A 14702-nucleotide genomic window follows, 5' to 3' on the forward strand; every position below is an offset into this window, starting at 1 on the left:
GGTTAGTCCTGGCAGGGCTCATCTATACATTAACGTTCTCCCTCCCCCTGGTTAGTCCTGGCAGGGCTCATCTATACATTAACGTTCTCCCTCCCCTGGTTACTCCTGGCAGGGCTCATCAGAACAGTGTTCCAGTCTGGACTCACCATCCTGTCCCTCTCCAGCTTGTGGACCAGAGCCGACAGGCTGCCTTTGGTCGGCTTGCCCTTCCCGTCCGCCACCTCGAAAAGACTGCAGGACATCCCGCACTTCATCACTGGGGACGAGGGAGGAGCATGTTAGGACAAGCAGCACAGCTGCTAATGCATTCACCAGCTGATGGACACACACATGTGATGTGGATGTTGTCTCCGTCTCGTTTTATTTTGATAAAAGGTGTTTGTTTTCATAGAACGCATGCACATGACTGTTTTGACCGGCAGCATAAGATATCCGGACATAAAGAAACATATCACTTTGGTGGACATAATAATAATTACAGACACATCACACTGGAAACAAATAACCGTCTTCTACTATATGCACTCTAAAGTGCATATTAAAATGTGTCACGATTTCTACAGGGTGCTGCATGAGGTGTGTGTGTGTGTGTGTGTGTGTGTGTGTGTGGGGTCCTGACCTTCCCGCGAGACGCTGTAGGTGTCCCAGGAGAAGAGCACAGAGGGGATCTTCCTCTTCACCTGGTCCAGCTGCATGCCCCGGCTCACCTCCAGACTGTACGGTCTGCAGGAGAAGCACACGTCGGTCAACATGGTTCATGATAACGCACGTCGCCATTATGAACACATGACCGGTGTGATATTACACTTCTCAAAAAGAAAACTTGAGGTCTATACGTAGCAATAGATAGGAAGCGATTACACACTTCCCACATATGTAATGAATGTAGTGGCGACACACTTGGAAGGAATGTTTAGCAGGAGTCGTCAATGATTAACACACAATAAAGGATGTGCTTTAGAACTGAATAGCAGCTGAGATGTAGGTACAGGGGGGCGAAGGGTCACTCACAGTTTGAAAGGAAGGTAGGGTCGCGTGGAGGACCGCAGGCAGACGTGGAACAGCTCATGGCCCTTGTTCAACAGTGGCCCACTCCACACGGTATAGCAGCTCTTCCCTACAAGCAACACAGGACAATCAGACATGACAGGGCCGCAGCAATTATTATTATTTATTTAGTTTTTAAATCTATTAATCTAATGATTATTCTTTCGATTAGACGATTAATATAATATTAATATAATAATATATAAAAAGATTACGCAATTAATAATAATAGAGCCTATTTGTCAGATGCCTGAGCATAATCATACCAGGGTAGACTTAGGATACTTACATCTGTATATTTATACCAGGATGGGTTGTACATATTATGCACATGTTTATATTATTGATAAGAGTATACATATGTTTCACTTGTGGCGAGATCACGCTTGATTGACAGCACCCTTTTAGCTCAAGCTCAAGTAGCATTTTATTTTCCATTCAATCACAATGAAACATTTTGCTGCCACAGAATAAACTACCAAATGGACCATACGTAAGAGAGGCTTGAATAATCGACTAACTAGCAGACTAGGGTAGACCAACCATATCTGTTTTTATTAGGGCTGTCAGTTTATCGCGTTAATTAGATTAATTAATTACACAGCAAATTATCGCGTTATAAATATTAACTAAATTTATTTAAAAAAGAATTTACACATTTAATTTTTTTTTTTTTAATATGGTCCATTTGCATGTTCTTGGTATCTGATTCTAGGGACATCTATGGATCTCAGGGAATGTATTCCCAGTGTCAGAAACACTGTCTGTTACTAGGCTTGAGTAAATTGTAATGAACCAAATGAGAATATCAATAAATTTTTTTTTATCTTTGACTGTGTATAACACCATGCTCAAATTTACCAGACCTGAAAAATCTAAGCAAATGAATAAATGGATGATTAAACAGAAGGTTTTGTAGATACAGTACTGAATTCTGCCATCCGGACACATGCAATTTGAAATATGATTATAGAATATAGAATATCAGGCCTAAAATGGTTATGCGATTAATTAATTACAAATCCTTTAATCGCCCGACAGCACTACTTTTTATTTTACTATACCTCAGTTTAGAAAGCTCTGTTTTAGCATTTCCCATCGACTTGCATGAAACGGTTAGCATTAGCTTTGCTATGCTACACTTTTGAGCTACCAATCAACTTTGTGATTAATAGAGATTTGTGTGTACCCCAAACAGAGTATACAGGGGCTGAGCCCAAACGTTCGGACCTTCGTTCGTTGGCATTCAAATTCTAAATCAACATTCACATTTTTTATTTAAAAAAAAAATATTTTTTTTTCATATATTTCTTCTGCGTCTATTCATTGTTTAATCCAATGGGGTTTTTCTTCACAGTTGCAGATAAAGATTAGGCTACACTAATATTATAGTATTATACTTATATCTTCATTCAGCTGAAATCTCTTGAAGTAGTTAAGTTAACTGGCCGGGCATATAGCCTACTCTACTAGTCATTTCCCGTAATGGCTGGTCATTACACCAATAGATCACCGTTGACGAAAAGGATACACCGATGATATGCCGCACGGTAATCTGGCTGTAAACATCCAGCATTAGCCGTCAGGGGGATGGAAGAAATGGAGAAACCTGTCGGAGCGACCCCACCCCCTCCCCTAAAAGCCGCGGGGAAATCTGCACCTGTTGTTCAGAGGCAGAGGAGTCTGGGGCACAACTGGCCACTACTGCAAACTGAGTGAGCTTTGGTGAATTCAGTGGGAAATATAACCAACCGCACTATTATCTCCCCCTGCTTCTTACATGCTCGTCCCTCAAATGCATATGTATGAATGAGGATGGCACTTTGCCTCGACCCAGGGAGCCAGCGTGCCGCCCTGCCGCCCATACAATATTTAAGACTTGCCGTATCCAAATGACATTTTCTGAAACTCCTGACTAGGGTTGAGCTAGTACCGTCGACGGGGATATGCTTTCATTATTAATTGCGTAACAATTAACCATCAGTTGCAGTGAGAGGGATATAACTATACAAGTAAGGACTAGGGGTGGGAATCGCCAGAGACCTCACGATGCGATACTTGCGTCACGATACGATCGCGATACTAAATATATCGCGATACGCTGAGTATTGCGATTTTTTTAAATCAAATTAAATTACCTTTTTTCAACTGCAAAGTAAAACTTTGTCAACATGTTTTATCTAATAAAATAAAGTTCAGTCTGTTCATCTCACTTCAATAATTTTTATTGCAGAACATGGTATTTTCTCAAGCAGACAGATGTAAACACTGTAATCTGTGTTGCATGTACCTGACAAACTGAACTGTTTGTATTACAGTCATATTCCAACTTAACTGAATGCACATGTGTGTGTGTGTGTGTGTGGACTACTGTACTGTAAAAAATTTTAATGAATAATTAAATATCGATACTTGGCGTCCCTGTATCGATTTTTCCCCCACCCCTAGTAAGGACGTACCTCTACTTCCTTCAGGGGTAATAGAGTTGAACCTGTCAATGGAAGGAAGAGACGAGACTATTACAATCCTCTTGTGAAAACAGTGGACAGGGGTCAGTGTTTATTATATGGATCCCCATTAGTCTACACCCATGGGTGAAAGACTATTGTTCCTGGGGTCCGAACACATAACTTACAACATTGGAGTAATAAAAAAACAATAAAAACATAAGAAACACTTTAGTACATTCTCAATATCTTCAAAATCGCAACACAAAAAGGCTCCAACCACAAATACAATACTAACTAAATAAATCAATACCTCAACTGTATTTCATTATTCACAACAGCGTTTTTCAACTTTTTCTTAAAAGTAAATGTGTTGCTGATCATCATTATTAGGGGGCAGCGGTGGCCTAATGGCTAGAGAAGCGGGTTTGTGACCGGAAGGTCGCCGGTTCGATCCCCGGGACCGGCAGGAAAAATCTGCCGCTGAAGTGCCCTTGAGCAAGGCACTTAACCCCCAACTGCTCCAGTGGAGTTGCTCAGTGGCCAATGGTGTCAGACTGTGGTTGTACTGGGCAGCTCCCAGGTATGAATGGAACTGTGTGAATGTGAAGCAGGGCGTAGCTGCAAAAGAGCATCTGTGCTCAGCGAACCTACCCTGGGTAAATAAAGGTTAAACAAACAAACAGGTATACAATTCCAGTATGCAGCAGCTCTATACATTACGGTTCTCTTAAGTGCATTTGTTCTTGGTAGAGGTAGAGTAAAATGAAGACCCATGGCGTATCTGGTGACATAGCCATGTCTAGTATTGGTGGGTTGTAGTTCTGACCACAAAGACTCAGGTTTACCAATTTTATAAATATTCAAAAATGTTACAAGGGGCAGGTAGACGTACCTGTGAGCGGTCATAGGAGCCAACGCGGCGTCCTTGCCTTTGTACTGGAAGGACACCACAGCGTACGGAAGCGCGTGTCTGGGTCGTGCTTTGATTTCATCAAACGCAAACTCAAAAAAATATTGCTGAAAGACAAAATACAAAATAAAATGACTGCCAGAAAGACAGGGCAAAACCTTCCTTTGATAAATCACATTTAAAATAAAATAAAAACACACGATTGCTGGTTTCTTACAGACTCTGACTGCTGCTGTAGCTTCACATCACTGACTGAACTGTGAACGCTACAGACACTCTGATTGCTGCTGTGACTTCACTGTCACCTCCACTAATATTTGCAACAATGCCTAGTGCACGTTATATCCTTCTACCACTACACTGAATGTACAATACTGTTACTGTCACTCGTGCCTTATTTTTCTACTTTATTCAACTTTTTAAGATTCTTTATTTTAGCATTAAACACTCTTTTAATTTGAGTTTTAGTCTATATTTTGTGATTTTAGGGTGGACTAGCCAAGAAAGATTTTCATTGTATGCCGTCTGTTTAACTGTGCATATGACAAGACATGGTCTGTATTCACCTGTGTGAGCTCAAAACCCCGGTACGACAGCAGAGATGTGACCCGGTTGGCGTTCTTTGACACGTGACAGTCAAACTTAGGCGTGGGTTCCATCGCATTCTTAGGCATGTTCTCGAAGATTTGCTTCAGTCGGCCCTGAGAGACAAAACAGACTTAGATCGCGGGTTGTTCCACCACAAGACCCAGCGCCATCAGCGGCCACTCCTGAGTCATAATTACAGAGTGCTCTTATCTGGAAGCAGAGGAAACAGTCAGCGTACCCTCATGACTTTAAAAACAATCATGTCTCCGGAGGTGCCCACTTCAAACGGGTTTATTTGTAGCAAGTCAGAGAATTTGGAGAGATAAACACCTGAAACGACAACAACAAAAGAAAATGCATGTTTGAAATTAACAGCACCATATATTCATACTACCATCAAGACCACACTGAGAGACGAACCCTAATTGCACTCAGAAGGTCACTGTTAATTAAGCACTTGTTGATGCTTCCAGACAGCATGAAAAAAATAAAAACACAGCCAAAGTTGATAGCCGTTTATGTTTGATCCTCCCCCACCTCTAAGTTGTGTGCCAACACTTAAGTGTGTGTGTATTGTCATAAATACAGGGGCCATGCTCAGCTGTTGCTAAGCCGTGTATTAGATATCCTCCGATGTGTAAGGTCAAAATGCCAACAAACTTGCCAAGGGATAAGGAGTGGCAGCTCAGAGTAAATCCTAAACTATACTGTGACTCAATCAAACATCCTCACAAGCAGAGCCGTGGGAAGGACATCTCCGACCCGAAAAACCTAAGACTCAAATAGTCAAACACTCTGCACTTAGTTAAGACACTAGAAGGGATAGCTGTGTTTTTTTTAAACCCTAGCCCCATTTCTTATTTACCAAGGGTGATGTTGATCGGTAGAGTCCCTTTCTCAGCACAATCCGTGCCATTTCTCATACTACGTAGCTCCAGCTAGTTAGCCACAAACCAACACAGAGTCAATAGGAGATAATCTCTCGGCTGCACAGGGCTGACTGAAGCTCACTCAAATCTACTTTGGGGCTCTGCGACTTCAGAGTACATCTCATTGAGCTTCGGCCAGCGAGGACGAGGAACAGCGTGGATTGTGTCGAGAAAGGGCTCCACCGTTCCAAGGTCATTGGCTAGTAAGAAATAGGGATAGGATTCCAGAACCATCTCGTTAAGCTTCAGAGTCTCCTCGTGAGGGAACGTAGCCCCTTCCTGATGCACAGAGTGAATACACCGTCCCTTATACCTTCATAGAAAAATGCCATAATTAACTCTGTCTTGCTTTTCTCTATCAAAACACTCGTTGTACAAGTATGGAAGTATGGCAGAGAAATTTCAAAAGTACTCACAGTTGCACAAGGGTTTCGTACAGACAGACGCTAGGGTTTGAAAGCTCTGGGTTGCTAATAAACATTTTAAATAATTTTTATAAACTGGTCAACACTGGTCAAAACGGCTTTAGCTGCCGGATGCGCATCAGGCACCCAAAGCCAGTAATTTTTTATTTCAGGTACCCACCCTTCAATTAGGACCTGTTCTGCCTGCAACGTATGTAGTAGTAGTAGTGCATCAACAGTTGATTTCCTCTTCAACTTTTATCATGGTCTGTACTTTATATTTAAAATAAAAAGCAACAGCTGAGAGCACGGAGCGACGCCCGACTCACCCATTGCTGGATTCCCTAGTGAAGCGATCCGGGAGTGACCAAAGGACAAGCCCTTCTCGCAGATCCACTGGAGCTGAAAACACACACAAGGAGAATCTCAGAATCGCCTGCGAGGCCTATCGTAGAGTACAACTTATCTGTGGGCTCTTTTTTATCGTGAGGAGCGAGAGACTCGGAGGCTAACCTTGGATTTGTCTGGGAACAGGAAGCAGTAAGACTCGGCCAACTCCTGCTCCGTGCGACCCTCCTGCTTCATCTCCCTCCGCTTCTCAATGAACTGACACACACACAGGTAGAACAGAAGATGGGATCATCGTCCGCCTGCAATCTGTACATTACAAACGGCTCGGTCCTAACAAATATTAAAGGCTGTCGCGATGTCAACGCCACCAAGCGTCCAACGCGGTGTTACTCGAATAGGGACCGACTTCCTATCGGTCACAGTGTGGAGAGTCGGACAACGGTACTTTACCTCCTTCTCCAGCAGCTCGTTGTGAATGAGCCTGGCCTTGCAGTAGGAGAAGGTCGCTCGTGAAGAAGAGTCAAGGTAGAAGGAGGAGAGGATCTTTGCAAGATCCTCAAACTCCCTGCTATCCTGAGGCAAGAACTGGTACAGGCCTGCACACACACACAGAGGGGGAAGCGATAGATTAGAACAGAACATTGAAATGTGTACGCGGAGGGTTATGTTTCAATGCGTTTATCACGTGACAAGCTCATGTTAATTTAGAGGAGTTCGTCACTGGTCTGGAATCATAGGTTTTACATTAGGATTCCCTAAATGTTTTACATTAGGATTCCCTAAATGCAGAAGTAGGGCAGACAAGTTGGCCCCTTTTGTTTCACACTTTCTATGTCAGATAAGCAGCCTCTCTGAATATGCTGGCAGGCCTGTATTACACACACAAGACACTTATTTGGGGATATGTGCAACATTATAAAATGTATAACATGGGGTTCCTTTTGACATGGAAAAGGGGGGACATGTGTTATTATACTCTATGCATTGTATTTAGCCAGCAACTACAAAGTCTTGTGATTGTGGGGAACTGTGTGAGTGAGTGCTTGAGGACATACATTGTTTATGTAAGGTAGCTCTTGCTGTGGAGTTCTTGTTGTAAACTCAACAAATATGTGGCAGAATCTACCGAAACGTGCGCTTCAGGAAGGTGTCCGTATTCATATTAGACTTCTCAAAATAATAATAAAAAAAATAAAAATAAAAAAAAACACCAATATCACCTGTATCAATTAGAGAGAACTAGTTAAACCACCACCTGCAGGCTACCCGTCTTGCGATCGTCTAAATAGGTTAGGTCATTTCAATCCACAAGGAAATTAAAAAGCTAGACTACCACTAGAAAGCGATGCCATCTGCATGGGATCTTGTCTCCACCATCCAGTCAGACCCTCCGAGTCACCGAGGTCAAGTGCTTTATCCTGTTGTTGATGTCGTCATAACAGCTTTGACAAATATTTGTGTGCATCTTCTCAACTTGGCCCACATAACTCATGGCATGCAGCCAGTTGAAAGATTACCAAACAATGAAAGCATAATGGGTAATTGGCTGGCAAGATGCCCAACAGTAGGCCTAGCTGGGCTCTGCTCAACTTTGCATACAAACAAACAAGAGATGTTCCTGCCAGGGCCTTGCAAACCACGTACTGCTGCTTTGGTCTGGGTACTCCTATCCCTGGAGCTTAATAAATGGACCTATTTCACTGGCATCGCAATGGACTGCACAGGGATAAAGAGATGTGGTTCAACCCTCTCTGCCTATTAAAATTAAGCGACATTATTGGCCAGGACACCAGGTCTATAATCTGTGCCATGGTTGTAGGGGATGCTGCGTGATAAATGGGGGGGGGGGGGCTTTAGATTTCTACAAAAGGTCATTCTTTAAAAAAGTGTTTTGTAGGCCTACTGCAAGATGGGTGTGGTGGTGGTGGACACTGTTGTGAACTTCAACATGGCCAGTCAGTCAGTCACACAGATCCCTTTGGTTGAGTGTTTTTTCAACTCACTTATTACACCATCATTACAACTCAACCATAACACAATATAATCTTCAGCATCAACAACAAGGCCGTCTGTGGGACAGTGTTCACGCGCCTGCAGAGCCACCGGGGTGGCTGCGTGTTAGCACGCCGCGGAACGTCACCCTGCCCCGGCCACACCGCCGGGGGACCGGCCGCTCACATCCACCATCCATCTCATCAGACCCAGCGGGACAATCTGGGACTAAACCGTGTTAGTGATGATAGTGTGGTATTCTGCTAACATTAGCTATAGCAACCTGCCTACCCGGGCCGGCTAACTCTCCTAGCTACAGCTAACTACACGCAGCGGCAGAATTATGAAAGACAGGGCAGCCCTCTGTTCAAAATAGTAGCGAAAGGACACAACAACCTTTCCGTTCCTTAATCTTCCTCGGGATTTGAAAATTTCTTCGTGGCAACTCTTCGCCAGGTTTCGGGCCTCCTGGCAAGGACGAGCCGCTGCTGGAGATCATCCGGGCGTCCGCCTGCCCGCTCCTCCGCCGATCGGGGGCTTCTTGTTCGGGCATTACACGGTCTCCACATCCAGTCTGATCGCCATTTTGGTTGCTTGTGGCCGAGGAGGTGGCGATTGACGACGAAGTCTTCATGCATTCGCCCCCCTCCTCCGAGCGGAGATCGCCCGTCTCGGTACACCCCGTGTCCCTTTTCCCCTCCACGTTGGGGTTCAGGGCCATTTTTCCGTGCACCGTGCACCTACCACGGCGGGCAATGTAGCTCGTTGGATACAGCGCAGCTTCACTGACACACTCTCCTCCTCACCCGAGCTCCGCCATTGTGAATATGACGTACGCGTTCTTCTCTAGCGCTGCAGAACTACAGCCCCGCGGAGGCAGAAAGACTACAGCCCCCAGCGGCAGCCTACTAGCAGCAGTGCAGCTGGAGCCGGAGCAGAACAAGTGTCGTGTTTGTATCCGCAAACTATTTCCTCGAAAGACAATCTTAAATTGAAATTGTGCTGCAGCACGGATCTTTTTTCAGTAAACGTCTGCTTTTTATCAATTATTTATTTCTAATGGTTGGGATTGGAATCATAGAACGCAGTGCCCTTACGGAATCCATTTGGAATCGTGTGTTAGTGTTACACATATTGTCCGACGTTAACAACCACACACTAGGAACCATAGAACAACGTAGGTTGATTGATTGATTGATTGATTGAAAACGTTATTAACAGATTGCAGAATGGGTACAGTACAGTACAGCTCAATACATACAATTGTTAAGGGGATGCAGACCAGAGAAAGACTTTCGTCTTGTTTACATCAGGGTCCCCCATTTTCAATTCATCATAACATGACGTACACGACACAGATAGACAGTACTGCTACATCTATACATTTATGACATACCAGATTTGCAAATACAGTAGTGTTTGTGATACAAAAAGAGTCCAGAAAAGAGAGTATATACATTTGACGTAGAAACTGTACATTGGAGGTGGGGGGGGGGGGGTTCGGTGGGTGGGTGGGGGACACTGTACTACTGTACAAGCAAAACTTTACATTGGACTATTGACAAAACCATACTTCGTCATTTACTGTACATTGGAGGGGGTTGGGTTGGGACATTTACAGGGGCCAGTTTCGAATTGCAGTCTTCCGTAGGTGTTCTTTGAGAGTGGTTTTGAAAGTGGGTAGTGATTCACATTCCTTTACAGCTTTGGGTAGGGCGTTCCACATTGATGTGGAAAAATTGCGAAACGTGTTTAGTACCTTGTTTGAGCCGAATCTGGGTTTAACATGATTTGTGGAGCTCCCTCTGGTGTTGTGATCGTGGTATTCACTGACCTTTGGGAAGTATTTTGACATGTACATGGGTACCTTGGTTGTGTAGTGTATCTTGTAGGCCAGGTTACAGTAAGTATGTGATATGGTGATATTGTGGTGATATGAAGCAATCATTGTTGGAAGTGGCTTTAATGAACTATCAGTGAGCTGGATACAATTCCCCTATTAGGGAGGGGAGAGAACAGATGGTGGAGGTAAACGGTACTCTACCCCCCCCCCCCCCCCCCTCCCTCACAGTGAGCTGTGGTGTTCCACAAGGAAGCATACTAGGACCGCTACTGTTCCTAATTTATGCAAATGACATATCGTCAGCTTGTGACTGCAACTTGTTCCTGTTTGCGGATGACTCAGCCCTGCTGGTCTCTGACAAGAACAAGTTACAGGTTGAAAAAACCCTCAGCTCGGAACTAGGCAAAATCTGCATATGGCTCGCTGATAACAAACTATCATTACACATGGGCAAAACAGAGTCCATTCTCTTCGGTTCAAATAACAAACTCAGCAAGACCGACGGCTTCTCAGTTACAGTGGGTGACAATATTGTCACAAGGAAAGATGAAATTACCTACCTGGGTTCCATCCTAGAGGCAAATCTTTCCTGTGACAAAATGGCATCCAATGTAATAAAAAAAGTCAACCAACGAACTCGATTCTTGTACCGGATCTCCTCTCTGGTAAACAAGAATACCCTGAAGACTCTGGCAGGAGCACTCATTCAAGGGTACTACGACTATGCTTGCACCTCATGGTACCAAAGCACCTCAAAGGCGCTAAAAACAAAATTACAAACATCTCAAAACAAACTGGTCAGACTACTGCTTGACCTTACTCCTAGAACCCACCTCACCCCTGCCCACTTTGACAACCTAGGATGGCTTAGAGTAAACGACAGAGTACAGAAACTGGTCTACAAGATACACTACACGACCAAGGTACCCATGTACATGTCAAAATACTTCCCAAAGGTCAGTGAATACCACGATCACAACACCAGAGGGAGCTCCACAAATCATGTTAAACCCAGATTCGGCTCAAACAAGGGACTAAACACGTTTCGCAATTATGCCACATCAATGTGGAACGCCCTACCCACAGCTGTAAAGGAATGTGAATCACTACCCACTTTCAAAACCACTCTCAAAGAACACCTACGGGAGGCTGCAATTCGAAACTGGCCCCTGTAAATGTCCTAACCCAACCCCCTCCAATGTACAGTAAATGACCAAGTATGGTTGTCAATATTCCAATGTACAGTTTTGCTTGTACAGTTGTACAGTGTCCCCCCCCCACCCAAACATTATTTATAAACAAATATCTCATCACCCCATTTTAAATCAATGTCACTTGAAACAAATATTTAAAGGACAAATATAGGCGTGAGAAAGAACAACAACAACAACAAGACTTGCTCAACATGCAACATGAAACTGTCTCTGAACTGATTTGGCATCAGGACCTTTATTCAATTAAAACATTATTTACATAGGAAAGCATACTAACAACAAGCTCTCCTTTAAAGATTAAGGGAACATACATATACAGTGACTGTATGAGGACGAGGGATTAAAAAGGTTAAACATTCAGATGTGCCATCATAATCATATACTATACACCCTCAAGTCACCCCGTCTATAAACTGACAAGTTTCATCCCACAAGCAATGGACACCTTGCCTCCATTTCCCAATCAGTTAAGATTTTGTCACCAACTCATGCACATAAAACTGATTATCTCACTTAGAAAATGCTATTCAAGATGACCATGACCATTGTAATACAAACGATTACCACCAGGAGCCAGTAAAGTGGCAGAAATAGCCTCAAAACTGTTGAAAATGATGGATGATCTGCTATCTTTGATACAACTGTTTGATGAAAATGCATCATGAAACCCGCCAAGTTTGTTGTTGTCTACATTTTTTATCTAAGTCGTATGTTGATCAAAGCTGATGACGCTTAGAACTGATGAAAAACAAAAGGGACATATAAGACTTTACTTGATCAAGGTAAGTGTTTATATCCCCACACAGTTTAAGCTGTAATCATTAGAATTAAAGAAAAACTGTTTGTCTGAAAACATTTCTTGTTAAGGTTTGAATTGTGTGTGCCCTGTATGCAAGATTCATGTCCCTTGCCAGTCACACCTATTTAAGTGATGAACTGCACTACTTGTGGTTGTTTTTAGAGATTTTAGAGAGATTTTATACTCGTGCTACAAGATTTTGGTCTGTGCTACAAAACTATCAACCTCTGTAGCACCAGTGCTATGTGCAAGAAAAGTTAACATACAGCCCTGTGTAATGTCCCTACATTAATGGCCATTCAACTTTTTGTCATTTGTTTTGACACATTTTGTTATGGTTTGTAACCGACCCCAATCGCACAACACAAGACAGGTATGAGAGTAAGCCAAGAACTGGGCATTTATTGAATACAACAGAAAAAGCGGCACTGTCCCTTTAAGGGAGAACACAAAATATACTGGAACAGGGAAAAGGGCAAAGTGCCTTTAAGAGGCGAGCAAGCTAAGGGGCTAAGGCTAAAGGAACAGGGCCAGGGCAAGGGACAGGGCAGGAACAGGGGCACTGGAGAGGGGAACAGGAACAGAGGCCCGCGGGGGCGGGCTGGAGACAGGGACAGAGAAAACAGGGTTAAGGCCTTGGACAGGGCGAGGGACAGGGGCACTGGAGAGGGGAAACAGGGAAGGGGCTAGCAGAGGGAAAGGGTAGCTGCCAGGGCACTGATAGCTACAGGGCCTATGCTAGCTGTACTGCTACATTAACATAGAGGCTGTGCTAGCAGCCGGGGCTAAGCTAGCAGACTGGGCCATGCTGGTAGTAGAGGCCTAGCAAGCTGCAGGGGAGCTAACGAGGCTAACAAGGAAGCTACAGGGGAGTCAACAGGCTAACAGGGGAGCTAACAGGGAAGCTAACAGGGGAGTCAACAGGGGAACTAACAAGGCTAACAAGGGAGCTAACAGGGGAGACTAGCAGGCTAACAGGGGAGCTAACAGGGAAGCTAACAGGGGAGCTAACAAAGAAGCCAACAGGGGAGACTAGGGCCAGAGCTGCTTACAGGGATGGAGTAGGAGGGCGCAGGCTAGACGTCTGGAGTGGGGCGCGTCGGCTTGGAGAACGCGCCGGTTCGGAGAGCGCATCTGGCGCGGGGTCTGGAGAGGTGCGCGTCTGCTTGGAGAACGCGCCGGTTCGGAGAGCGCCTCTGGCGCGGGGTCTGGAGTGGTGCGCGTCTGCTTGGAGAACGCGCCGGTTCGGAGAGCGCATCTGGCGCGGGGTCTGGAGTGGTGCGCGTCTGCTTGGAGAACGCGCCGGTTCGGAGAGCGCATCTGGCGCGGGGTCTGGAGTGGTGCGCGTCTGCTTGGAGAACGCGCCGGTTCGGAGAGCGCATCTGGCGCGGGGTCTGGAGTGGTGCGCGTCTGCTTGGAGAACGCGCCGGTTCGGAGAGCGCATCTGTTGCGGGGTCTGGAGTGGTGCGCGTCTGCTTGGAGAACGCGCCGGTTCGGAGAGCGCATCTGGCGCGGGGTCTGGAGTGGTGCGCGTCTGCTTGGAGAACGCGCCGGTTCGGAGAGCGCATCTGGCGCAGGGTCTGGAGTGGTGCGCGTCTGCTTGGAGAACACGCCGGTTCGGAGAGCGCATCTGGCGCGGGGTCTGGAGTGGTGCGCGTCTGCTTGGAGAACGCGCCGGTTCGGAGAGCGCATCTGGCGCGGGGTCTGGAGTGGAACACTGGAATACCTCCCGTAGAGAATTAGAGAGCGCAGTACTGTGTCCCACTCCAGGCAAACGGCGACAGGTGGCGAAGGCTTCCACCTCGTCTCACGCCGGAGATGGAACAGCATACAGACAGATCCAGGGAACAGGAATTAAAGGCCCAGGGAAGAGGCGAACCTCACACATTTTACAATATGAACATTTGTTGAGGTTATTACCGGAGTTGTTTATCCTCAGATTTGCTTTCAATGGCTGTTTACAGCGAGCCATGTGGAATGTCGTAACATGAGTTCTCCCAAGATCAGGCCTACTCTAAAAGTTTGTTTACCACATATATCCAGCCATTATTACTCTACAAATGTACCTCTTGGACCATCAAAGGGATGTCAATCTTATTTATGCTCCATATCCACTTTGACCAATCAGTGCAAAACAGTATGATTGGTTAACAGAGATAGAACATAGTGTATAAT

General features: G+C 45.0%; 1 protein-coding gene across 3 annotated transcripts in view; it reads right to left on the reverse strand.

The window, feature by feature from the left end:
- LOC311243828 (protein TASOR-like) overlaps nt 1-9479 on the reverse strand; it is a 38573-nt gene extending 29094 nt beyond the window's left edge. For all 3 annotated transcript variants that reach the window (XM_084333195.1, XM_084333196.1, XM_084333194.1), the window contains exons 1-11: nt 9068-9479; nt 7130-7275; nt 6842-6934; nt 6658-6730; nt 5234-5325; nt 4974-5108; nt 4390-4514; nt 3507-3538; nt 1012-1117; nt 620-723; nt 147-256 (exon numbers count right to left, since the gene is read on the reverse strand). In XM_084333195.1, coding sequence (XP_084189321.1) covers nt 147-256; nt 620-723; nt 1012-1117; nt 3507-3538; nt 4390-4514; nt 4974-5108; nt 5234-5325; nt 6658-6730; nt 6842-6934; nt 7130-7275; nt 9068-9392 — 1341 coding nt within the window. In that variant the 5' untranslated portion in view covers nt 9393-9479. The remainder of the gene's footprint in view (nt 1-146; nt 257-619; nt 724-1011; nt 1118-3506; nt 3539-4389; nt 4515-4973; nt 5109-5233; nt 5326-6657; nt 6731-6841; nt 6935-7129; nt 7276-9067) is intronic.
- Between the last annotated feature and the right edge of the window lie 5223 nt (nt 9480-14702).

Source organism: Notolepis coatsorum (genome assembly GCF_963971535.1).
Source record: "Notolepis coatsorum genome assembly, chromosome: 17".
In the NCBI taxonomy this organism is placed as follows: domain Eukaryota; kingdom Metazoa; phylum Chordata; class Actinopteri; order Aulopiformes; family Paralepididae; genus Notolepis; species Notolepis coatsorum.